This window comes from Parasteatoda tepidariorum, chromosome 4 (genome assembly GCF_043381705.1).
Source record: "Parasteatoda tepidariorum isolate YZ-2023 chromosome 4, CAS_Ptep_4.0, whole genome shotgun sequence".
Classification (NCBI taxonomy): domain Eukaryota; kingdom Metazoa; phylum Arthropoda; class Arachnida; order Araneae; family Theridiidae; genus Parasteatoda; species Parasteatoda tepidariorum.
This window is the reverse complement of record NC_092207.1, coordinates 16,914,674-16,941,007: the sequence shown is the minus strand read 5'-3', so window position 1 is coordinate 16,941,007 and position 26,334 is coordinate 16,914,674. Positions and strand designations below refer to the sequence as shown.

At 27.1% G+C, this 26,334-nt stretch overlaps 1 protein-coding gene across 3 annotated transcripts; it reads right to left on the bottom strand.

Moving 5' to 3' along the window:
• Nucleotides 1-2,043: 2,043 nt before the first annotated feature.
• LOC107453407 (integrator complex subunit 11) lies at nt 2,044-26,334 on the bottom strand. Of its 3 annotated transcripts, XM_016070242.3 has the most exons (18): nt 26,128-26,333; nt 23,154-23,165; nt 21,256-21,341; nt 18,627-18,697; nt 17,014-17,125; nt 15,602-15,718; nt 14,528-14,626; nt 13,233-13,406; nt 11,918-12,037; nt 11,734-11,829; nt 10,392-10,514; nt 10,162-10,251; nt 9,915-10,077; nt 8,972-9,085; nt 8,163-8,224; nt 6,141-6,289; nt 4,397-4,520; nt 2,044-2,253 (listed from the first exon to the last, which is right to left on the bottom strand). In XM_016070242.3, exons 1-18 carry the CDS (start codon nt 26,153-26,155, stop codon nt 2,191-2,193), a joined length of 1,803 nt encoding a protein of 600 aa, XP_015925728.1. In that variant the 5' UTR covers nt 26,156-26,333; the 3' UTR covers nt 2,044-2,190. The 3 variants fall into 3 exon arrangements, with proteins under 3 accessions (XP_015925728.1, XP_071035564.1, XP_071035563.1); XM_071179463.1 differs by lacking the exon at nt 23,154-23,165 and having other exon boundaries at nt 26,124-26,334; XM_071179462.1 differs by lacking the exon at nt 23,154-23,165.

The window sequence follows — 26,334 nt, the reverse complement described above, 5'->3', positions numbered from 1 at the left end:
TTCAATTTTCGAACATTTGTAATCTCCTTCTAACACTAAACCAAAGGATTACAAGTAGAGGAAAACTGCATTTAATCTCATTAAATATTGAGATTTATTTACTTTTTAAGTACATTTTTTCCAACAACTTACATGCACAGAAACACATTCAGAAAAGGTAATTTGGAATGATATATGGATGTTACGGTTTTAACATATTTTGAATTTAGAAGGTAAATGTGGATAACCGAAATGGTATATCTAAAATATATAAACAGAAAAATAATACTATTTATAAAAAAGGTCAGGCCCTGCCCCCTAAAAGGAGATGTCTGCATGTTGTTGATTAGATTGAAAAGGCCTCACAAAGGGTTTTTATAACTTTCTGTACAATATATTTGAATACTAATAGATCTTAGTTACAAGGATCAGTTTCCTATGCCACTTAAAACCACATCATTGCTTTTTCTAAACCAATTAAATCAATATTGTTGCACTCTTTGTTGGAAAGTTAATAAACTATTGTTAATTTGATATAAGCTTATATGTTGTTCAAATATATGTCTGATAAACATGACCCAATGTTTCTGAATTTCAATTCTTCAAATTTACTATATTACCACAGGAAGAATTCTTGTGCACAAAGCATGCACAAAGGCAATAAAAAAAATTTAAATATGCTTATCTTGTCAAAATAATAAACTTAAGTAAATAACTCATAGAGTTTGAAAAAAGACAACTAAGAAATAGTAGTTAACTCTTTAAAATTATATATGAATTTTACTGCAATACTAAATGAAATCAAGGACAATAATAATTAATAATTTTTTTTAGCATTATAAATAATTTTATGTTCAATTCACTAAAACCTACAGAATTATTTTTTTTCAACAGAAATTACTTTCTAATACATTCTATCATTGATAGCTCAGTTGATTAAAACCACTGTTTTTAATATAATTAGTTTGAAGTTGAAGTCAATTTTTTTTCTCCAGAAGAAAAGTATTTATTTCGTTTTCTATTCAACAAATACATATTAATAGAGTATTAAGAATTCCCTTCTTTTTCTACTTGGGACCGCTCCTTTTCATATTTTAAGTTTTTGACATGCTACTTGCTTCCAAACATTTTATGCATTTTTTAACCTTTTTCAAATGGAACAAGATATTTTGGGACAGAATTTTTTCAGTTATCCAAACTATTATTTATTTACATATAAAATTTATTATTCATATTTATATTCAAACTATTCCTATTTATATACTATACTATTCATATTTATATTCATTATTCAAAAACTGCATTAAGCACATAAATTATTTGAATATTATCAATATACCTTTTTGCTCAAGATATAAGGTCAGTGGCGTATATAGATTTAGGTGCTCTAACCTCGCGAGATTTATAATTGTGCCCTATCTAATTACAAAATTTTAAATTATAGTATGAAACAAAAATACTATGGAGAACAGATATTCGGGTTACTTTAACTTAAAATAATGAAAATCGTTACTGTCGTAAGAAGGCGGAATTTCGAAAGGGTAATGAATTGAACATTGTATACAATTATCACATTGAAATGAATACAACACGAAAAAATAACTCATCATATTACAATAATTTAGATTCAAAGTTCAGTTAAGGGGTTATTATTATTTATGAAATGAGTTGAAAGATCTTATAAATAAAAAAATATTTTTATTGTAACTCATAGTGTTATTTTTTATTGGAGTGTGCACCGTGAGGGTGTTAGTTATGAAACTTTATAAAAGAACATATATATATCGCACACATAATATCATGAGATGTTTCTTCTGAGGCTTTCAAACTAAAACTGTTTAGCAGGTATAAGCTACAATACAAGTTTGCCTGCAAAAAAATTGTCCTTTAGCACAAAAAATGCTTTAGGGCATGTTTGTGCAGCATTTTCATTAAAAAATACACAATACTACACTTCCATTAAAAAAAAATATTGAACTAAGAGAAAAGCTCGTTTTTTATGCCATAAAAGAGAACAAGTTAAGTGTTTTGGAAAATCTAGAGCAATAAAAAATTTTCAATGAATTCATAAAACAAAGCAATTTATTTACACAAGCGCATATTTAACAAAATGAATATCACTTCAAATTTTATACATCAAACTCATCACATTTCATTTCACCAAAGTCAACTTCACTCTGTAACATGAATTATAGACCAGTAAATGAAGGTTTACTTGGTTTCAGTAGCCCATTTCTTAATAAGGGGAAGCAAGTGTTTCCCAAGTTCTTCATCCTATAAATAAAAGTCATTTAAATATTTTTATGTGTGATACAAGTGGGTACATGGTTTAAGAAAATTTCTAGCCTTTCCCAAAAATTAAGCAAATTAATAATACATCTAATTTTTTTTCTTCTTTGCTATTGAAAAATTTTATGTTATGCTATTTTATGTTAGTGCCCCAAAAAATCATCTTCTACTCTAAAATATTTCATTTTTAATAACAGACTTTGCTTCCATTGGAACAACTGTCATTGTTTCAAAGCAATAAAATATCAATATTTTCATTCAATGCCAAATAAAGCAGAAAAGGTTTGTAGAATAAACACAATCTTTCAACAATCACAATTTGCATTTTAAATATGTTAAAAAGTTTTATTCACTTCGGGAAAAAAAACTATTCTTTAAAATGCAAATTAACAACATTAACTCTAGGCAACAAACATAACCCTTTTGTAGGATTAGATAAATAGCATAGTTCACAATTTAGCCACACTGAATCTTTGAAAAAAGAGCTGATAGAGATAATCAGTACTTCATCCATAGTAAAAGCTCAAACGTGAAACTGTGTACCTTTTAAAACTAATTCCTTGCATGCCATCAAAAACTATAAGTTATGAATCTTGTAGAAATTGAACAGAAGACAAGCCTCAGCTATAGATGAGCAAATCTTACCATGAGGTTAAAGTTATCCCACAAGTTTCTAGAAGACTTAAATAAAGCTATCCATTATACAAAGTCACTAGTCCAAGTAGCTCTCTTCAGTTCCTTTTAGCAGAAGCTGGTTATTGGGTATGTTAGAAATTTAGTAGTTTTGTATTACTATTAGATAATTTTACAACATTCTTGTTAAAGTTTACATTATATAGTCAGGGGTCTGTTTAGAAGAAATTTGGGTCTGTTAACGGACCCTTCACAAAATAATTTATCTTTAAAATCGGACCCTTGACAAATTTGTTTATCTTCATTATTGCTTTGTTAATCGAATAAACCTTTCCTAGGAAAGGGAGGGAAGACAGATGTAAACGAACTAAATTTTGCCTTCGGCAGACGCCTCTTCCTTTATTCGTCCAAAATAAATATTCTGCATTCAGCAGTATAGGCTAAATACCAAATATTTGTATGTTGCATCTCTAATTTAGTAGCAGCAATTGCTGTTTATTTTTTAAAATTTAATTTTTCTAATAATAATTTTACAGTGTTAAACATAATCTTGTATGTCTTTACAATTTAAAAATTCCTTGTTGCAATAATGGACCCTATTTGCACAAATTTACAAAAACAGGACCCTGGTTGAAAAAGAATGTGACTTAACGTTTATTTTATATTCACAAATTAGGAGTAATTTTTTCACAATTTTACAAAAACGGACCAAAATGTCTGGACAGACCCCTGATAGTAGTAATTTATTTACATATGTATTAGTGTAATATTTTTCAGTAAGCAAAAATTACACACAACGGAACAATGAGGATCACTGAGAAAATAAGAGCCAATAGATCCTGAGAGATCCAATGACTTCATCATCATCAATAACAACACAGAATTTTTTTAAAAAAACTTAATTTCTCAAATGTCTCGCTATTTTTTGAAAAAGTTTCCATGTCAGGGTGCGTAGCCATATAGTTTCTGACAAAGAACACTTTTCTTGATTATTTTAGCCATTATAAAATGATGCTGTCCAATGCCGGTTAAAAAATAAAACTATTGCAAGAGAAGCACAAAATATGCAATTTTAAATAAAAGATAGTCATTCTAATTCAACCTATCCTGTAACAACATTTGATATAGGTTTTATACTGGTTTGATACAGGTTTTTTGGCAGACTGATGAAGAAAGATCCCATATCTATGATTTACTACAGTTAAGAGAAGGCACCAACATGTAATCATGAAAAAGGTTGGTGCAGTGTCACAAATCCCCAAGAAGCATGAGGCAATGATAGCTTTGCTTTGACAATCTTTTTTTTTTAATTCTTAACAGAGTGTTTTGTAACTAAGTATAATCAGATTACTTATTTTCTTTTAATAAGAATTGCAATGAAGGGATTAAAAAGCTTACAAAATGGGATTAATTTGTGCATCTCACATCTCAAATGAAACAGTAGGGGGCTTGGGAAAAACATTTTAGAGTAAAAAGACATAAAATATGATTTTACCTGATAACCCCAAGACAAGCAAATGCTCTTGGTATCGTCTTCACAAACATCTACTTTGATCAGAACAGATGCAACAGTAATGGAACAATCTGGTGCCAGTTGCACAGTTTTATTCTCTAATAAGCTGTTGAGAAATTCCCAGAAAAAAAAAGTATTTTATGAAGTAAATATAAAAAAAAAATATAAAATTACAGTTTTTTAAAATGCTGAGTGTTCAGAAAATGACCAAAAGTTTTGAGTTTCTCAAAGCAGAATACAATTTTTTTTTTCAATTTCAAAATTAGTTGCAAATATTATTAACAAATCGTACTGCTCCCTGAAAAAAAAACTCGAAAAATAATGCTTTTCTCTACATGTCAAAACCTTCTAACTGAAATAATCACATGAGTATTTGTAAATTTAGATAATAGTGTTTCAGTTTTGGCAGATAACAGTGCCATAAGTGAAAGAACTAATTTTAAAAGTGTGTGAGAAAATCTCGTTCACTAAGAAGAATGCAGCAATCCTTGCACTTCCATAAATTGGTTTCACAAATTTCAAGTGTATTTGTGAAATTGACATGGTGAAGTGGGGTTCCATCTTTACCTCACTATTCCCGAAGTCAACCTATTATAGATCTTGATTTAAGTTATTCCCCACCTATAACCTGATGATTCTTCTCAAAGGAAAAAAAACTAAATCTCCCCCCCCCCCAAGTTATTCAAAATAAAAGCAGCATATATGATTTTACCCAGAGGAATAATGCTTGGAGGGTTAGTTGACACTATTAACAAGGTGTCTACTTAAGTTGTGTAAAATTTAGAATAAAAACCCTAGATAAAAATTCCTTTGTGATGCAAAACTAACTTGAAAAAAAGTAGTTAAAGAAAAAATAACAGAAACAATTATAATGTAAATCAAATAAAACAAGACTTTTTAGCTGAATGTTAAATATTTTTAAGTGATTTTAGAAGAAAAAAAATCTGTCAACTAAAAAATTAAAAAATATGCTTTGAATCTGGGAGGATCTGTGGGAATTTGCATTATAAATAAAAGCTCTCACTTAAAATTTTAAAGTTGTCCCCCCCCCACTGCCAAAATGTCTATGGCCGTGCTTTTTTTTTTTTTTCCTTCTTTCTGTAAAATATTAAAAAACCTTTTTTTAGATGTTTGGCTGTTCCAGAATTTTTGATATCAGTTTGTAATTTGCTTTCCTTTTCTTAAAATTTTTTTAAACAAGCAACTATTAAATAATACCTCAGAAACATAGTGTGTAAATAAAAATGAGTAAAGTATATACATTCTTGTATTTTTGAGATAAAAAAAAACAGAAATCCAAGTATTTTTTTAAAGCAGAAACATGGAGTTTAAAGAAGAGTGTAGTCAAAATAAAACAAGTGTTTGATTGAATGGCTTGTTTCTTATTATACCACTTTTCATTATTTACAATGTTTCAACAACTAGTTTTAATAATTTTATTAAAAAAGTTTCTGCTTAAAAAAATTCCCAGTGAAAATAAAATGTAAAAAATAAAAATTCTCTAAAATAAAAATTCTCTAAATTGCATTCTCTCATCAGTAGACGTTTTGAAGATTTTGTAAAATAACCGGCATTTATTGTGTAAAAACTACCGAATTAAATAAAAAATCATCACCACAGTTTTTTTATTGGTAACATATTAAATAATGTGGAAACATATTTCTAGTGAAAAAAAATATCACTGAGTAAGAAGTAAAGAAGAAAAAAAAGAATATTAAAAACTGACCTCTTTATTTTAGCAAAGATGACATCGGTGAGTCTTGAGGCTGGAGCACCCGAGGGATCATCTACAAGTATTGTGGAGGTAAAACGAATCTGATGAGGAACAAGACCTAATTCAGACATGGCTTCATCTGGCTCCATCAGACGGATTTTCTAAATGATGATTTACAAAAAGTTTTATATTAAGAACAGCAGAATACTTGGCTTTTTGTTTTTAACTCTGCTTATATTTTTCTCCAATAAATCTGTATTTCCATCTTTTATCCTTTATTTCACAAAAAAAAATTTTTTTGAGAAAGAAAGAGCTCAAAATTGAAAATTTATATTTAAATTAATTACATATTTGATTTGTTAAAAGCAAAGTGATAATTTAAAAACTTAGCACATAAAAACAGCAGTACTTTTAATTATAATATATTAAAAAAAGTAGTAAGTAAAACCAGGCAATTTCATCAAAAGTTATCATAGTACACCTTTTTACATATTAAAAGCTTTAACAAAATTTATCGATCCTGGTAAAAACAAAATTTATCGAGCCTGGGATAACCTGGTTCGTAGAGCATGGGTCATTGTCCAAAAGGTTGCCAGTTCGATCTCTGTTAGCCGAAGACTACCCATGTAGTAAATGGTGACTGGTGCACATTAAATCTGCTGTGTCACAAAGTCCTCTACATTCCCATAACAAATCAATACCTGAATTGGAGATTGAATGTTGTCTGGTTTAGGTCAAAATTACAATCTATGGATAAATGAATGATAAATGGGTTCTCCCTGTAAAATGGGCTGTATGTGTGGCTGAAGTCATATTCAAGGTATCTGCTACATTTCAGATTTTAAAAAAATTCATGACTTTCCATGACTAATTCCAATACCTTTTCATGACTTAACGAAATTATTATTTTCTCCCGATAACAGAACAATAAATTTAAAAAGCATTATAATAACATTAATTGAAATGATAGGTATAACCAAAACAGTTATACTCTGCATCTTCACATTTATATATTTTAAATTTAAAAAACAGAGAAAAAAAAATGAAACAATAAAATTGCTGAAAAAATACAAAAGCAAAAAAAAAATTTTTTCTTTTTTTTCTGCAGAATTATAATCTAAAGATACTTTTCTTATTCATCGGAAAGGAAAGAAATACTCCTGATTTTTCTGTTTTCATTTTGGAATTTAAAAAATTCAGCCAATGACTGGCTTGCTTCAGCTAGAGTTTTAAATTGATAAAATAAAAAAATAAATAATAATAAAAATTCTGGAATCACTCTAGAAATGATTTTTTTTTGAAAGAATTTTGAAAGAACATGATAAAACATTTTTTGAAAGAACACCATAATTTTTAAAGAACATGATAAAAACATTTATATTTTAATAAAACATGACTGTAAGTGGGGATTTTGTTAAAAATTCAGATATTCGAAACACCATGAAATTAGGGGGAGGGGTAAAATACGTTTCGAAAATTCGTGACCAAAATCCATGACTTTCCATGATTTTTTATTAAAAAAATAGTTAAAATCATGACATTTCATGACAAATTTTGCTCAATACCGAGATTCATGCCTTTCCATGATTTTTCATGACTTTCCAGGTGCCAGATGTCGCCACCGAAAAACTTGATTAAAAACAACCATAACAACTACACAAAATCTATATTCGCAATTACTTTTAAGAGACAAACAAAAAATTAATTCAATAAAATATATATGTAAAAAATTTGATCATTGCATCACAGAATATTCAAATCAATATGTAACATTAATAATAGAAAGTAATTATTGTCATCAAATAACACACTAAATTTTCTTGAAATTATGGTGATATGAGAAATGATATGAGAGCGCTCTGATAATATCTGAGGTGATATGAGAGCGCTCTGAAAATATCTTTCTTTTCTGATTCACAACTTGCAAAAATTGGAGAAAATTTTATAATCGACAGAGAAAAAAGAAGGGGATATTAAAATTTCAGACCAATCAAAAAGTAAACCAAAAATTGTAAAATAAAATTGAAAACTTACGTTATTATTCATCACAAGCATTCCATGCAACACATTTTTTCTTTTGGCAGTAGTTGTGACTGCTAAGGAGAGTATAAAAAAATAATACTTTTTATAATCTAACTTCATATAACCCATACAAATTATTGTTTTCTATTTAAATTTTCTATTATTGTTTTTCTATTCAAAATTATTTAAGGAAATTCTGTTGACTTGCTCAGTATATACTAAAGAAGGGAAGAGTTTTATTAATAAAAGTTAAACAAAAAATAATATTAATTCATTTTTTTTAATAATGTAATGATTAGATTTAAAATTCTTAATGCATAAGAATTTCATTAATATAAAATAAGTTTTAATTTATTTATGTTTGCACGGTAAAATGTAAAAAATTTAAGGTTTTGGACAAAAAAGTATTAAAAAAAAGCATCTTATAGTCTGCCTAAGCTAAGAACTCCTCCCACCATAAAGTCTGAGGCTGTCTGGTGCTATGGAAACAAGACTGGTGCATTTTAGTGAGGGTAGCTTCACTCTAGGACTAGCACAATAGACCGAAGTAAAAGATTTCCTTTTTCCCGCCGACCCTCTCCAAAACAGTGACCCCACACCCCTACTTGAAATAGTCATACCTCGTTACCATAGTCACCACTACAGAGCTTCTCCAGACATTTGTCTGGAGAAGCTCTTAGTTTAGACAAACTATACATGAATCTCTTTTCATTAATATAGTAATTTAAATTCGTATTTCCAATATAAAGCACATAAAGGAGAGTTGTTTACTTTACTTTTATAAAATTTCATTTACGAAAAATATTTAACTTGTAATTTACCTCCTTCTACAAAGAGTTGCTTCTTCAATAGATTTAGTGACGTATCAACTTGCACAGATACTGGTGTATCAAAGGAAATGGTCTCACCATTTGCTGGCATAAAACATTCTTTACCTTAAACATTAGCAAAGAAAAATCATAACATTATATTCCAATAGTTTAAAAAAAAAAGAATTTCAGACAAAGTAATATACAGAGATGTGATTCAGAATGGACTAGTTTTTCAAATTTTCAAATACTTAAATGTAATTTATCTAGTTCTTGAATGTTTTAAAATTTAAAGCTTTGTCACCTTGATTAATACCTCATTATTTTAATATCTTAATGCTTTAATCTCAAACTTTAAGAAAATTCAAATAAGTTTAAAAACAGTTGTAAAATTTCTTATGTTACACACATAATTTTTTCCATTTCATTTTCAATTGAATTCATTTTCAATTGAATTTCATTGTCATTTTGATTGGAAATACAGAATATTTTACAGTATTAATTCAATCTGATATTCTTTCATATTGTTTTTAACTTGTACTTAGATTTATTAAAATAAAATCCTATGCAAACAATAAGCAAAATAAAAAAAATTAAAAAAAAAACATTTCAAATAGCTTTTTTTCCTTACATACATAGCTAATTTTTAGGAAACTTCATAAAATATACAAAAATCAGAAGAATTTTTAATGAATCAGGATAAATTAACAAAATCTGGCAAAGCTGATCACTAAGAATTTATCTCTCAAAATAAAACTACGTGCTGTTAAATAGCATTGTTATCAATCAAAGCAATGAAGAAACTACTTTTCTTAATCTTCTTAATCATTCTTTTAAATAAAGCATCTCAATATGGAGGACAGTTTGCAAAACTGTTTAAAAATGCCTCTATATATGCTTCAAAAAAATGTCAAATTATATTTTTGTATTTTAGAATTTAGATACAATTTTATACCAAGTTCTTGAGTGATTTTCTTTGCCAGGAACTCCATTTTTGAAGCTTCTCCGTGCACCAGCAACACTTTAGATGGTTCACAATGCTGAATTAGTTGCATGATTCCCTTTGCATCAGCATGTGCACTGAACGACATATACTGCACAGACATTTTAACTTCTACCTATTTAAAATATTCATATCATGAACAGAACTTCAGATCATACATTTATTAAAACTAACATCAATGACCTAATAACTAACTTACAATCTGGCGATTTTCAAATTCAATTTTCTTGGCACCGCTAATTACTTTATGACCAATTGTTCCAGATACACAATAGCCTGGCATAATTAACTATAAAAAAATATGAACAATTTTGATTTAAACAAATATATTTTTAACATATGATTAACAACATATGAGGCTGACATATATGATTATTGAGAATAACGTTTGTAAACAAACAAAAATAAATAAATAAATAAAACACTAACCATGTTATTTTCATTTGGTGCCCATTTTTTGAATATTTGAACTGATAGTCCAGAGTGCAACATTCCTGGAGTTGCAAAAACAACCATAGGACCAGGATTATCTATATAGGCACGGTCAAAGGGCTGAAAAAGATTTTTGCAATTCAAATTATTAACTAAAAAAAACAAATAAAAAGATACAAGTAAGACAAGCAGTAATAAGTTTAAAAATGTAATCTAAAATGATTTTTTAAATTCTTTAATACAAGTTAAAATAAAATAGTTAAAGTCTATAGATTCCAAAATCTGGCAGCTATCTTTCATCGGTTTTGAGATATTATTTTTACCGGCCTAAAATCTCACATCTTTTTTTCAAGTCACAAAAATTCAAAGGTAGTTACATTTATGAAAGGCAAGTTTTTAAAACTTGCCTTTCATAAATGTAACTACCTTTGTATTTATCATTTTACCCTAGTGTAACTATCATTTTTCAATCAAGAATTCATTTCATTCTGAATGATGCAAGTATTTACAAGTGTAGCAACTAGAACAAAGCTATTTGTTCAAAGCACTCTTGAGTAGAAAAAGTTTGACAAAGCTCTTTGGTACTCATCGCATTTCTGAAAGTTTATAATATTAAAGGTCTTAGTTTAAAATTAAAATTACTTTGACACGAAAAAAAGATGATTTGTTTAACATCAAAAGGAAACTTAATAACATTTTTTCAAGCAATTTCATTTTTTAAAGCTCATAATTCTTAAGCAAGAATAAAATTGTCCCAAAACCCCAGTAAATGTAAGACAATTTAAAAGTTTTAAAACAGCTTTGTTAAGAACGCATAAAAAAGATATTGGAACCATAGGTATTACAATTGCATTGAAATGACTCATTAGAAATAAATTTGCAGTGAATAGAAATTAATCAGCAAAAAGAATTCCCAAGCTACTGAAACTAGTTACCATTCCTTTAAAAATAAAAACTGCTTTTGTTGTCTTCTTAGAAAGAATTTTAACCCTTGGATAAAACTGTACTTCAAAAACTGTAAAAGTTTCTCTTATTTCTTCCACACCAGAGAAGAGAAATATAAGGAAGGGAGAAAAAATTTAGAATTATTAGTAAAATTTCAAAATTGGAACTATGTGAAATTAAACGAGGAGTTATTATACAGCAAATCTCCTAATATATTGAGATATTTACATTGAATAAAAAAAAACATCCTATATTATTGTAAAAAAATGAATACTTAAAATGCTACACTTGATATAATTTAAAAATACTAAAATTAGATTGAATCAATGAAAAAATTAAAATATACTCAATGAAAGAAAAATGACAAAATATTTAATTAGTTTAAATTAACTACCTTGATATGTTTGAAATCAAACATATTACGGTGCACAAATGTTTTCTTGATTTTTTGGTTGGTCCAAGTTATGAACATCTTATAAAAAGTGGTAGCCTAAATGATAAAAGAATAATATTAAAGTGAAGAATTTTTTTACATTTTAAAAACAATAGTGCATACATTTTTAAATCTATATATTCACTTTTTCAGTTAGACCAACAGCAAAATATATGGGTATTTTAAGATTCATTCTCTCCCAGTAAGTTTCAAGAAGAATACACATCTCTTGAGCACGACCCAGTGCAAAAACTGGAATTAAAACCTAAATGAAAAATAATTAACATTTATGCACAGATAATAAAATGCATTCAAAATTTTATGAGTAAAATGGATTTTTAAAAAAATCATACAAGTTTAAAACCACACACCACACACAAACAAACCATAAAAAGGGATGATTTTTTCAATAATCTAGTAGCACAATTTTAATAGTTTAAGTATTTATGAAACTATATATATATACATATAAATGGTGGTAGAGGATGTGTAGAACTTTGATGGCTGAACTTTACTAATGCAGATTTTAAAACAATCACAGAATACCCTGAATCAGGAAACCTGAGCGTAACAGGAACTGGCAAGACCTAATAACAAGGAGCACAATGTATTAATAGTTCTAGAAAAGGCCAAAAACCGAAGTGGGTTGCTGTACCAACGAAGATGATGAATACAGCAAAGTTAACAGTTTACTTAAGTTTATACCTAAAATATTCTTACTCTTAAACAATCTTATTCTGTATAAAAAAAAACAGCTTTGCATACCTGGATAGTCACAAATGAACAATAAAATTTTTTTATGTAATTTATGTAAAATTTGTTATGAATTTTTTTTTACCAATTTAACCTCTTTCCTGGTTATGAAGATTTAGGCAAATATCCTAATTTTATTTTATAACCGTCATTGACTAATGTTTAACTCCGTAGTTATGTAATTTTGGACCCAATCCAGAAGAAAAGGGAACTCCTGGATCAAGTATTGGGAGAAATTTGCCTTTGTGGAGGACTTTTTGATGGAACTAACCTGCATTTAAATTACATGGAGAGAAAAACCACAAAAATATCTCACTGTTAGTCTGACCTCAAGGGGACTCTAACCCATGATCCGTCTACCACTAAGAATATTTTACATCAGCAGTGCGAGCCAGGTGCGGAATTCCTATCGATCAGCCATTGCTGGGATTTGAACCAGGTTCTCCTCATTGGAAGGCAAATGCTCTATTCCCCGAGCCACCACGGCTCCAATGTTTTTTATTGAAAACAAAACAGTTTATAAGCTCAGTCTAACAGGTATTGTTTAATGCTCTTTAAAACTTCGATTCATTTTAGACTCTTGGAAGGCACAATATAACAAAGGGCTATTGTAATTTCAGGTTAATTAATGTGAGAATAAGATAAATTTCAACGATGAACATCAACAACACTGAAGATAATTAAGAAAATAGGAAGTGTAAACTTACTTTACCACCTTTTTCGACACAGTCATGTACTTTGGTCAAAAAATCTCTTTCTCTACAACGTTTAGAGTCTCTAATAGTAGTAGCATATGTGGACTCTGTAATCAACAGGTCTGGCCTGCATTTATCAATCCACGCAGGCCCCAAGTGACGATCTGGAGTGGTGTTAAAATCTCCCTAAAACAGAAATTAATCTGAATACACGAATCTACTTGCTTAAACCTATAATGTATTTCAGGATATGCATGAACAGAAAACATGCGTCGAAATGTAAAAACATAAATTTGGATAAAACAAAACGTTTTACAGATACACATATACTTTAAGAAATAAATATAATTTAATTTTTAAAGAAATCGACGGCTAAATTTTTAATAAATCTGTCTGCATTACAGTTTACAGTACTACATAAGCTGACTACTTGCAGTGCATAACTATATTAGTCGATTCAGATAGTATAAATTCCTATGTTTATCTATTAATTCCTATTCAAGGTAAAAATAAAAAAATTTACTTTATTTTCCATATTATTTTAAAATTTATGACTAGATTTTTAATTAACAACTATCTCATACAGTTTAAAAAGTTTAATTAAATACCAAAATGAATTACAACTTATTATAAAAATTAATAGTTAACTTACATATAAGTTAAAATGACAAATATAGATATTTCACTAGTAATGTAATCAGTCATTTATTATTCACAAAAAAAATACTAACTTACATCAATTTAAATTTTTTTTTTCTTGTGTTACAAAATTTATTTATTAAAACAATAATTCCTCCTGCCAATTTTCTCGAATCTACCCTTTTCAATCGAATTTAATTTTTTTTATTACTAACTAAAAGGGCAACTAATTGAATTTTTTGAACTATTTAAGGTAATTTTTTTTATAAATTCTAAAAACTGAATATTCCAGACTTAAAAATTCATTTAAAAAAAAGAAGAAGAAAATAGGGAGATGGATGAATTATAAAAGTTTTGTACTCTATTTCAACATAGGATGAATTTGGTTCTAGATAAGAGGTCAACTTATTAGGCTTTACTGTATAAAAAAGAAACTGAAATACGTCTGACAAGTATGGGTAATTATTGTGTTGTAGAAATGCAAATTAATGCGAATAAAATAAATTTATTACTGCCCTTCCAAAAATAATTGTAATAATAAAATCTTAATACTTAAAACCTAGCTTTTCTCCCATTTCAAAAACACAAAAGCTCAATCAAAATAATTGTATGAAACAATAATCCAATTAAGTCTTTATAATGACAATAATTGAGAAAAAAGGACTTACTGTGTAGACTACTGATTGTGATCCAACTTTTATCAAAAACATTGCTGCACCTAACACATGTCCAGCATAATAAGCTTTGATTTCAAGGTCATCATCAACCTGCATAAAAAATATTTTATTTAAATTTAAAAAAAATTCATTTTTAATTACATTATACATCCCCAAAAACATTTCGAATTAATAAATAAACATAGTAAGAAAAATACATAAACTTATTGCTGTTAAGAGTACCAATGGTCGATGTCCCCAGGGAATTTGCAGTTTCATATTTAACTTTGTAAAAACTAAAGTTTATAATGTTCTATTAAATTTATATATCTAATTGCCTTGATTCTAACTGTTATGTTTCTAATAGTGATTCTTAATTAAAAGTAAACCATAACAGTGAGGTTGTTACTACTGAGATAACATCTTATTCAGTAATCTTCAATTCAGGCATCTTACCACTGAATGTTTTTATTCACAATAAAAACACAAAGCTATGCATTTCAGAAAACTGTTTCTTTTCCCATCTTCCTTTCTGTTTTGATGGTGATGAGATTTTAGATATTTGACTCTTACACAACACATTATGATAATATTATTTGTACTTTACAATGTGTTTTGTGTAGCAAAAATTTTAGTTTTTGCTAACTCAAATGTGTAAACAAGTTAAATAACTGAAATATAAGATATCTAGACTATGACTTATCTTATTAATTAATCAATATAAAGAAAAACAAACAAATGCATTTATTAGTGTCTTCAAACAAAACAGAAAAATTGAAGTTTTTAAAATATATAACTTAATGATATTAATGATTGTACTTTTCTGAATGTATTAATTATGTACTTTTAATAAAGCAACACATATTAATGAAGCACTTTTAATAAAGCAACACATAAAAAACTTGCTGGTACATGAAAAATTAAGCAGTGATAGTTTCTTAAAAATATTTATAATAAATGAATTATAACTTTTAATTTATTAATATTTATCTAAAGAAATGGATAGGAAATTATCAAATAATACAAGTTACAATCACATGTAACATAAAATAGAGCAAAATACAATAAATAAATAATTTTTATAACCTGTACAGTTTCATGCAAGCCAACAGTTGTTACTTTCTTCATACAATCTTTGACCATTGTAGAAGTGAAAAAATTTGTTTCTCCCTTTTTGTCAACGGTAATTCTTCTATAATCTTCCTAGAAATAAAAGTAAAACTATAAAATTAGTTTGCTAAGATGTTAATTTTCTAAGATAAAATATATACAACTACATGCAAAGCATCAACTTTTAAAAAACTAAAAATGACAAAGTAACAACTACTTTATTGTAAAGTAGAGATGCATACAACCTTTTTTAGAAGAAGGGTTTGAAGTGGTGCAATGAAATTTTATTTTTAATTCCTAAAATTTTTATTATGCATGAATTACAAATATCTTTACATTTTTAATAAACCGTCATACTACCTTTGCATAGAACATGTTTTTGGCAAACAAAATGATCTTTTAAAAAAAATCAAAACGTCAAGACTTTTGACACTTTAAATTTGTACTTCTACATTTTATCAGAGTTGGCAAGGTTTAGGACAGAATGGATTAATCTAAGGTTTAAACTGTCCTGTCCAAAACCCCTTTGACCAACAGTCTTAAACTGTCCAAAACTCTTTTATTCATATTATGTCACAGTTTTAAAATAATATTGTGAAAAATAAAAGGTTAATTTTTGAACAAAAAACAAAATGAAGAAAAGTTTTTGTTTCATTAAAAAAGATAAAATCGTAATATAAATTCAAAAAATTAATAATTAGTGACAAACAAATATTTCCTCACATTTAATTTTTAAAAACCAAAAACATATGGTTTTAAAATAAAATAAAAGATACAATGGTCTTTCTTCATGGTACATGAAATTTACTCTAAAAGAAAATATGTGAAGTCCACTTTTGGGCCTAGTTTAAACAAATACCTAGTTAAAAAAAACATAGTACAAATTATCAATATTGCAATAAGATTTGTGATTAATAAAGACCTTAACTAGCCAAATAGGTAAAATTATATTCAAAACAAGCATAATTTCTTATTGAATTCAACTAAAAGTTTTGTGGCTGGGAAAACTGTAAACATATTTTTAATCATTTTACAACAGGATTTTATGACAAAACTCATTTAAATTGATTACTTAAGAGATACTGAGATCGTGAATTATGCTTTAATAAATGAATGTCTTAAATATTTTTTTTTAATGAATTAGTCATTTTTATTAAAATCAGCATAATATTATTGTTAAATTAAAAATGAATACATTTCCAAACCAACTAAACCATGTATATTTTTTTCAATCTTTGTTTCAATCAAAGCTTAACAATCCATACATGTACATAAAAGGGACAAAATAACTTAAACAGAGTAATGTGTAACAAAGTTTTGTTCTCAGTATATCATTGATTAATACATTAATGTTATAAATTATGAAGTAGATTGTATTATTGACTTACCAACAAAATAGGACAAATGGCTTTTGTAGGCATTGTCATATAAATGGGACCATTATACCCAACCATTTCAGTCATATATGGTAAAGCTCCACAGTGGTCTAAATGAAAATGGCTAAAAGGAGAAAAAAAATATTCAATATTATTTTATAACTAGAAAATTCTTTTAGTCCTAATGGCAATAATTAATTTTCTAGACAGATGAGGAAACCTGACATGAGTTACAAAAATTAAACTTTATAAGTACCCTTGAAATAGATACGGTACAGAACCCATTATCCGGAAAACCAAAAAACCGGAACAAAATTCGATAAATTTTCTCGCCATTTTTTTTTAAAAAAAAAATTTTTCCTCGTAAGATTTTACGATTTTTCTTTCTTCTTTTAAAGATGTTTACCTTACCATCATTTTGGAAATAATCATTAGTGTATTACTTCATCGTTTTTTCTTATTTTTAAGATTATTTCCAATTTCTTTTTTTTTTTTTTAGTTGGGTTTAACAATAGAAAAAAAACGGCTTTTTGTAGCGATTCAGAAAACCAGAAAAATCAGTTATCCGGAATAGCGATGGTCCCGACCATTCTGGATAATCAGTTCCCTACTATACTTCCAGAAAACGGGTGTCCGGATATAGGACTTAGTATTGTATGCACATTTATTATAAATTTTTATTTTTATAAACATTTTATTTTTATTCTTCAAAATACATTACGATAAGTGATTTTTTTTCTTTTCAAAATTGCATTACCGCCAACATGGAAAATATAGTGACTTAAACTTAATGTAGTAATAAAGCAGCAGCATCAGAAAAATATAGTTTTTTTTTTTTCTTTTCTTCCTTTTTTGATTTTGCTTTGATTGAAATCTTTATAATGTTACAAGCATCAAAATAAAGCAAATTTTAAAACTTGAAATAATGATATGTTTTACAGTGAAATTACTAATGTTGAAAAGTATACCCAGGTTAAAAATCTTGTCATGTTTTACAGTTAATAAACTCTTGACTACCTTACTTACCTAATTATACAAATCACATAATGTAAAAATAAATAGCTCTAAGCTTCATTCATGAAAAAAAGTAAATATATAAAATCACTTTAGAAATCGCAAGTAATGCTGTAATTCTTGTTAGTGAAACATCTTTCAATACTTTTTATCATTCAAAATATTACATGTTCATCAACTCTCTATACTCAGGATTAAAAAAGAGAAATAAAATGCAAAATAATATTGTTTTTATGCTATTATAATTTCTTGAAAATATATAAAGGAAAAGTAGAAAAGTATACATTTTATTTTTAACATACGACATTTTTAATACAAAGAAAAACTGGTGTAAATATACAGTTTTCTAAAGTTCAGGAAAAATCAAGCAGGTTTTATTAAAATTCAAAATAATAAATCTGTATATCTTTACAACATCACTTTTAATTTAATTTTAATTCCAACTTAATTTAGTAGAATAGTTGAACCCAACAGTTAAACTTTGATGAACAGAATAACAATATTCAAAGAAAAGAATTAAAATAACTTGCAGGTTAAAACAGGATCAAATCTCAAAACTTGTCTTCCTTTTTTTTATCTTATTAAACAAAAAAGTACTTCAAAGAACTTACCTTATTATAACACAAGATAAGTGTTGATTTAAGTTGTCTTGGGAAATAAATGAGAAATCTGGAAAACGCCTCTGAAAAAAAAAATGTTTTTACAAAATGTTTGATTAAGAGAAAGATTTCATTATCAATTAAAGCACTTAATGAATTAAGCAAAGGTTGTTAATACCACAGTAAAATTTACATTATTTTGAAGTGTAAAACAACTTTTTCTCATTACTTAAAAGCAATGCACTTAATTCAATATGAAAATTAACATACATATACTAATGACATTAATGTGACTAAAAATATGACTACAATTAGCTATCTTTATAATTATAATATCTTAAAAACAACACGCGAGCAAACTCAATATATTTAACAACTATATTATTTAAGAAGATATGTAAAATATAAACTATAATGATTTAAACTTTGTTGTTATTTCTAATTGCTTGTTTCTATCTTGAAAAAAGAGAAAATAAAAAATTAATATAGTAAGGAAGTTACATATAAAATTAAAATAATAATAATAATACTAATATAAATTAAACTAATAAAGCTTCATTACTTCCAGCAACATATTTTGTAAAATCAAATTTAATATAATCAAAAAATTAATTATTAATAATTCAACAATTTCAATAGTTTTAAAATTATAGTAATTGCAATAAGAAAAAGCTATTAAATATAAGTATGAATACAGAGTTCTCTCTAAGAATAAAAGGTAGGATGCCTCCTCACACAATACTATAATCAAAAAATACTCACTCATTATCAAAATAAGAGAGAATTTGTCGTTTATAAAAAATAATTAAATACATCCTAAATTTAATGACTGTGCCAAGATTTTTTCAAAAAAAAGTAAAGTAAAAAAATGATTAATTGATAAACAACTTGAAGGGTTTTTCAATAATTTAATCTGAAAATTATGAGACAACAAACACTCAAAGGTGCAATTAAAAAAAAAAGAATTAATTTTAAAAATAATTTTAAAATGCCCTTACCCCCCCCCATCCTCCCACAAAGAGAGAAACTTATAAAAATGTAACCAGTTGAGAATACTATGAACAAATTAAATATTTGTAATAGTAATCAGAATTAAACCTATAAACACAAATAATTTTACCAAGGTGTAAACAGTGAATTCATTTTTTTAAATGGTATGTCATGAGTAAAAAAAAAAAGGATAATTATTTTAAAAATTAATATTAATTAATTGTAATTGTGGATGTCATAAATTATTCCATATTTAAAGTGTCTTAAATAATGTGGAAGATAGGAAGAGTTGAAACAGTTATGTTAGTGTAATATTTATGATTCATAAAAATATTTCATTGATTCCTGTAAAAAGAGAAGGTTGGTTTTGTTCTAACGACCGGTAAAAATTGGAATGGAATGGTCCGTGTTAGTAAAAATTCTAGTGGTGGGTACATTGACTTTGGAGGAGCAAAAACAATGAATACAATAAAAAACCTTACTCATTACTAAAAACTAGAAAAATAATACAACCTGAATTCAATAAAAAGGCTAGAAAGTCTGAGACGAAAACTGATTTTTATTTAATCATAGCAGAAAATCTGTCAGTGATCGAACACTCATGCAAGCAGGAAAGTAGGACAGAAACATCATGATGTCTTTTAGGCTAGTCAGAATGAATAACGAACCCTTCTTCTGGAAACTTTGTTGAATCACATGATTGGCAAAATTTGCAGTATCCTGTACTTTTCAGAAAGAATTCGACTCAGAAAAAAGATACTTGTTTTCAATTTCCATAAAGACTCCAGGCATCAAAGTAGTAGGTAATCCCAAACAACCATCATGAAATTCCAGGACTGGGGTAGGTGAGGAAAACGTGGAGAGAAAATATTGAAGTATAAATATGGAATTTTTGTGCTCGATAGAGGTGTCAATGTGAATGTCCTCATCACAGTAATGTCTCTGTATTTATACTCTCACTTAATTCTGCCTACAATTTAAAGTTCTTAAAAAGCCTGTTTTTACCCAACTTAAATTTACAGCCAGATTTTTATTTATAAAGAGGCAGGAAAGAAGCAAGTTACAACTCAAACCGAAACACTGACGAACTTGTACATGCTAATGAAAGATGCAAGGGCGTATGGCTGGCTAAGAATTTTAACGCAGCTCTATCCAAAGAGGGAAAGAGTACAAATTGCAACTCGGGACCCGATGTCACAAATGGAATGTGAATAAAAAGCGGTTATTTTTTTAGGGATGGCGGCTTATTTTTACAACAAAAAAAAAAGCAAAAAGTTCAAGCAGAGTGGACTGCTCTACTGAAAACACTTCGGGAGTACACTGATGAATAATTTTAAAAAATAATAATAATAAAAAGTTTCTTGGGTATTGGTAGCTTAGACAAAAATTCCCTCATACCCAATAATTTTAACTGTTAAAAAAATAGAAATGGAAAAACTAAAATTCCCTGAAAACTATAATAAATGTACAGGGTAATAATACATAGATTAGGTATTTTATTTTATACAATTAAAATTACACCCAGTTAAAGTAATCGAAAATATTTCCAAAATTAACTAAAAACCACATTAAAAGGCTAAAAATAGCACAAGAAAAAAAGTATAAACTGATAACTTCAAGGAAATATAGAAAAGTACAATGATATTCTTACATCATCATTAAAACCCATATGCATTCCACAGTCTAACATAATATTTTTGCCACCAATTGTGAGTAGGATACAGCTTCTTCCTACATCTGCAACAATGAAAAAAAAACATGAACATAAAAACTCACTTAAAATAATCATAAAAATTAAAAATCATAAATGGTACAGCACAATTTTTCACATAATTATTAAGATTAACAAAACCAATTTTTAATTTTTTCAAAATTCATATTCATTAGAACAAATAAAAAAATATATAACTATGAAATTGTTTAAAGAAATTATTCATAATGATAAAAAAGAAATTTTCAGTAATAAAAAAAAAAAATTCACATTATAAAATGTACATAAAAGGATAGAAAGAACATCAAACTAACCTTTTAGTAGAATATTTAAACAGAAATATATGAAATATAAATAAAACATATTAAAAAAAACAACTTCTAAGTGAGTAAAATTATTGAAATTCCAACTCAATAAAACACAACCTAGATGAGAATTTAATTTTTTAGACTATTTGCATTAGAACAGATTTTGATATATTTCAATGTACCTATGTTTTTCCATTTATTTATATACAAATTTATACTTGTGTTAAGTTGTAAAACTTTTTTATGGAAGAGCGGCCACATAAAAAAAGAATGTTGGCCCTCTTGAATGGCACAGGGTGCGTAGCCAAATCTTTGAATCAAAAATAAGCACTTTTTAAAAACTTTTCAAGCACTTTACAAAAATTTTCAAGCACTCAAAATATTCATATTGAATCAATGATATTATTGAAAAACAAAAACTTTTTATGAACAGTTTTAGCATTAAAAAAAACCCAAAAAGAAACGGATGTAAATCGAAACAATCAGTACTTTCCCACACCACCGAGTGAATTCAACTTGACTCTGAACTCAGAACAAAAGTACCCTTACCCCCTACATCAAAAAAGTGTTAGAAGTAAAACAAAATAAACAAGAATAAAATTAAAATAAATTAAAAAGAAAAACATTTAATAAGGATCTGACTCTATCCTAATTGGAGCACTCGGGTTTCAGTTTCGTGTGTGCGCGTATGCGCAAGTCATAACGTGGGGGTGACATGAAGTCCGTGAGAATGATTACATAGCAAACACCCCATTTTTCGTGAAATGCAGGGGATCCGCCAGATATCACTGAAGGAAGAAAAAAAATTATTCGTGAAAAAAAAGCACTTTTTAAAAACGCCAGCTGAAAGAAGCACCTTTAAAAGCTTTTAAAAACGAAATCCCCCAAAAAGAGCACCTTTAAGTACTTTCTACAAATGCTACGCATCCTGTGGCAACCAATTTAGTTTTCCTGTCAAAATGATAAAACCTAATTATTCTTGTATAATTAGAACAATATAAATTATTCTTAAAAATTAAAGTATAGGTATATACAATATTTTAGATTTAAAAATCATTTGAAGTTTTGCATACATTGTCTCTCTTTAATGACATTCAACTATAGATCAATTTAAACTTTCTAAGAGGAAAAATTAGTTTTTTTTTTTAAATCTATAAATTACAAACATTTTCAATTTTTCAATAAAATCTTTAAGTTTTGAACTGCTTTATAAAACAAAATTTTATGAACTGAAAATTGAAATCTTTTGACAACTTAAATTAAGTTGTACTTCTATGTTTTCGAATTTTAAAATTATAATTTTTAAGTTCTGTCAGAATTTCAGAGAAATTAATTAGGAAAAAAGTTATGACTTTTTTTATCTTTTTTTTAACTTTTTTACATCTTAAATATAATAAAAAAAATTAGCAAATATTTCTACGAAATGAAACTAATGTTTACGAAAAGAAATCAATGCAATTTTGATACTTATGCAATGTTGGTGGTTTTTAAACCAATAAAAGTCAAATGATTACAGAAGCATTCTCGTACCTTGCCCAGCACCTGTAAATATTATTGGAAAAAAAATTATAAGCATATAAAACAAAGATTTAAAATAATAAAACACCAAAACAAGTTATCTTAAAATTATAATCATAAAAATGAATAAGTGAAAGACAAAATTTTGGATAATAAACAGTTTATCCTACTTTTCAAGACAGTTGAATGTGCCTAATAATTATATCTTTAATTTCTCAGAGTGTATATTATAAAATGAAATCATTTAAATTATAAATTTAATAACAAAATATGAAACAACTTAAATATTATTGAAAAAAGAAAACTGATTTAAGAATACTACATAGACATCTACATAAAGTCCACAATTTCTAATATGAATGCTAAATAAATTTTATTTTAGTTCAACACATTTAAAAATGTTTCGCACAAAAGGTTTTATCTTGTTTGAAAGAAAATATTAAATATTGTCTCAAATTATCTAAGAGATGCATTTGTTCCAATTCAGAAAACTAAACAGAATTATAATATTAACTTAATAATAACGTGTTTCATATTAGCTCAACATTCTTCAACTTACACTTATTGAAATTAAATAATTCATTTTTATATAGTTTGGTATATGATAATTTATTTCACCATAATATTCAAGATTAATTTAAATTCATTGCATTTATTTAAGTTTTTTCTTCCTCTATTTTTTCAAGAAATAAGTACTTGTTAAAAAAAATTAATATCTGCTGACAGAATACAAAATAATAATATTTAATGGCCAAATAGGCACACAGTTTTCAGAAAGTTGGGCATGCAATGAAATATTTTACAATTCCAGATTAAGTTTATTGTAATTAAGCACTACACTTATAAGAAACTAAAAGAATTTTCTCCAAAGATCTAACTGCTTAAAAATGAAATATCTGGTAACTGAATGCAGAACAGTTAAAATTCAGCTGCCAAATTGACAATTGTGATGCATCATTGCCACATGGTTTGATACAGGATAAAACATTTCACTACCTATTCAAAATTACTCTAAATTCATTGTAGATATTACCTTTTGAAACAAAATTCCTAACTATATTTTAACATAAAATACTGTTATGTTCTTTTAAACGCAAGTGCTTTTTGCTTTTTCTTTCAAAACTTTAACTGTTAAAAAAAATTAAATATCCAGTGGTCAAGGTTGCAAAAAAACTAGCCTTTTCTGAGAAGGTTGAAAATGCTACTCCTTTTAAAAAAATATAACAAAAACAGAGAAAGATGAAATTTCAATAGTGATGAAATATACAATGAAGTTTGGACATAAAAAAATATTAATAATAAAACTTCATCCTATGTCTTTTATAAATAATTTAATAGCATTTTTTGTGTGTATTATCAAGCAGTGTTTTCATCTCAGAAAAAAAATGGGTGAGAATTTCTCACCCTTTCCCAAAAACAGGATGAGATTTCAAAAAGTTAAGTGAGATTTCAAAAATTTAAAAAAAAAAAAACACAAAGAGACTTGAAAAAAAAAATCATTTCTTTAATTATAATGCATTTTTAACATCTTCTAATTTTTAAAGCACTGAATATTTTTGCTGCATCATCATATGGAAAATGTTCTACATCAATTATTCTCATATAGTTGCTCAAATGAGTATTTGTTTCGTTTTGATCATTTCTACCCACATTAGTTTCATTTTCAATTGTCCGTTTGTTCCGGAGTAGAAGATATTGGCTTTACAAGGTATTTGTCCATCTTACATTAACAAGCAAAAAATTTGAACGTCTTACATGAAGAAACCATACCTACGGTAAACATGTGGTTGCAGAGAAATGCGTTCTGAAAGAGGTTCCGTGGTTCGGAAGGATGGTGTTCGGTTGCTCTTAAAGGTTCTGAACAATACTGGTAAATAGGGAAGCTAGATAACGGGGCAGATGTTGAAAATAATGAGAGATCCAGGAAGAAAAGTGAAACGGATTTTATTCTAAATGGCGTAATGCGAAGCTTTTTCCGAAATTCGAGAAATTCGCGAATTTTGAAATTGGTTTATAGAATGCACAAATTTCTCGCGGTAATAATTTTTTAATGCGAGACTATAAAAAAATATGCGAGATTCTCGCGCTGTAGTAAAAACACTGTATCAAGTTTCAATTTTAAAGAAAGATTAAAAATAAGTAAAATTTTATTAAACTAAGAGAGGGCTGTAATTTTTTTATAACATCAAAAATAAAATTATATTTGTACTAGCTTAAATTTTTACTGTACAAATTAATTTTACTTTTAATGATTTTTTTTTCCTGTTTGAATGCTTACTAAGTTGAAACTTATTTTTAACTTTTTCTTGAAGGCATTTATTTTATAAATGGGTTTTTAAAAAAATTATTATTTAGTAGCATAATTGCTCAATCATGTTTTGATTCATCCTAGTGGTGCTTTAAATGCTTCAGAATAATTATTTTTCGAAATATCAACTAAATCTTTTGTACAAAAAGCATTTTGCATAAAACTGTAAATAATGTGTTCAAAATATTTAATATCTTTTGCTTAAAAAGCAGCAGCTCTACATTGTTCTTACATGCAATCACTTCGGTGCTATAATTAACAATCTTATACCCCTTTTAAAATATAAGTTTTTGAAAAGTATTGGTTCTAATAAAAGCCGGGTTTTTTTAATTTTAGGTCTTATCTAAGAGTTTAAACCCCCCAAAAAAATACCAGGTTTTTATAGCCTGGCTACAAACCAGCAACCAATAATTTCACAAATTCTTTTTTTAACTCCTGAGGCTAGAATAATGCCTATAAAATTTAGGTATAACAATAGATTATAGAACACTTTAGAAGAAATTCTCAGAAAACGAGAATCACTAATTTAGTTTCTAAGAAGAAAAAACGTTAAAAATAATATTCAGTGAGAAAATAGCTTAACTTAAAAACATATAGCAAATTATTCACACATAAAACAAGTTTTGAATTGTAATATTAGTCGAATATTAAGAGTGAAATTAAGAAATAGTCACATACCCAATGGTGTCACTTGAATACTTGACATTGTAAAAAATTGCTGGCTGAAGAATTACATAAAAATAAATACTGAAAAAAGTATTATTATGGTTCAAATAAAATTTAAAATCATTTATTGTTTATTTGGATTTAGTTCGCTTTGGGCTGCTTGTTTCTAGCATTTTAAAGTTTCCAGAAATATTAATCTGTATGAACAATTTTAACCTA

What these genes read in the sequence shown, in the direction of transcription:
- LOC107453407 (XM_016070242.3), bottom strand. Translation starts at nt 26,155, where the DNA reads ATGTCAAGTATTCAAGTGACACCATTGG. An exon ending in ATATGGGTTTTAATGATGAT is followed by an intron (nt 18,698 to 21,255) that starts GTAAGAATATCA and finishes TTTTTTTTTCAG; the next exon opens with AGGCGTTTTCCAGATTTCTC. An exon ending in GCAACTCTTTGTAGAAGGAG is followed by an intron (nt 8,225 to 8,971) that starts GTAAATTACAAG and finishes TACTCTCCTTAG; the next exon opens with CAGTCACAACTACTGCCAAA.